Source organism: Carassius gibelio, chromosome A11 (assembly GCF_023724105.1).
Source record: "Carassius gibelio isolate Cgi1373 ecotype wild population from Czech Republic chromosome A11, carGib1.2-hapl.c, whole genome shotgun sequence".
Classification (NCBI taxonomy): Eukaryota; Metazoa; Chordata; class Actinopteri; order Cypriniformes; family Cyprinidae; genus Carassius; species Carassius gibelio.
In genome coordinates this window covers 2,519,219-2,520,040 of record NC_068381.1, presented here as the reverse complement: position 1 = coordinate 2,520,040, position 822 = coordinate 2,519,219, and the positions used below count along the sequence as shown (strand labels likewise).

General features: G+C 49.3%; 1 protein-coding gene across 1 annotated transcript; it reads left to right on the top strand.

Moving 5' to 3' along the window:
• On the top strand, positions 1 to 822 carry LOC128021992 (ubiquitin carboxyl-terminal hydrolase 29-like). Its single transcript, XM_052609192.1, has 2 exons — positions 1 to 475; positions 548 to 822. The coding sequence occupies exons 1-2, from the start codon at positions 288 to 290 to the stop codon at positions 696 to 698; spliced, it is 339 nt and encodes a 112-aa protein (XP_052465152.1). The 5' UTR covers positions 1 to 287; the 3' UTR covers positions 699 to 822.

Sequence of the window (822 nt, the reverse complement as noted above, 5' to 3'; positions counted from 1 at the left end):
GCTTTCCCAGCGGGAACGGTGGAATGACGGAAGCACGATGCTCAGGTACAACACTGCATTTATGCAACATGATATTCCAATCGAAATGGAAAATCAGTATTTTAATGCAGTTTTGTTTATTTTTCAGGGCGCTCAGCGACCTGCACATGACCAGGCTGACCGGGAATGACAAGAATCTGAAAGCAAAGCTTTTGTTTTCGGTGAAGAGATGCATTGAAACTCTCCACCCTGATTTCTTGGGAGACCATCAGCAGGTTCACGAGATAAACATGTTGTGATAAACATGTATGATTTTTAGACATGCATTTGATGTTTTCCTCCATGCTTTCTTTTCTCAGGACGCACATGAGTTCCTGATGGTTTGCTTGGCCCGTCTTAAAGAAGAGGGCGAGCTTCTGCAGAGCTCCTGGCCTCAGTACACCTGTCCTGTAGCTAACATGGAGTTCCTGCTCAAGCGCCGGCGCACCTGCGACAGGTAGCATCACACGTCCACACCTGCGCTCGTTTCAGACTCGTACGTGTCGCTGATGTTCTTCTGTCCGTTCAGCTGCGGCTTCCAGAGTAGCTTCACAGAGGAGTCCAACTACCTCTCTCTAGTCATCGGTCCTCAAGGGTGCCTCGTCGACAGCCTGCAGCAGTACTTTAAAGTCAGTGACATCACTGATGACATCACACCAGCAGGAGGATGCAGATTCTGAATGTGTCTGATGTCTGTGTGGTTTGTTTTCTCCAGACGTCTTCATTTGAATGCTCCTGCAGCGAATGTGCCGGCCGTGAGGCATCGGAGGCATTGGAGCTAATCAGTCTGCCGCGGTACAACAC

Coding starts and splice junctions, on each gene's coding strand:
- LOC128021992 (XM_052609192.1), top strand. CDS start 288: ATGATTTTTAGACATGCATTTGATGTTTTCCTCCATGCTTTCTTTTCT. Junction 476..547: donor CGCCGGCGCACCTGCGACAG/GTAGCATCACAC, acceptor CTGTCCGTTCAG/CTGCGGCTTCCAGAGTAGCT.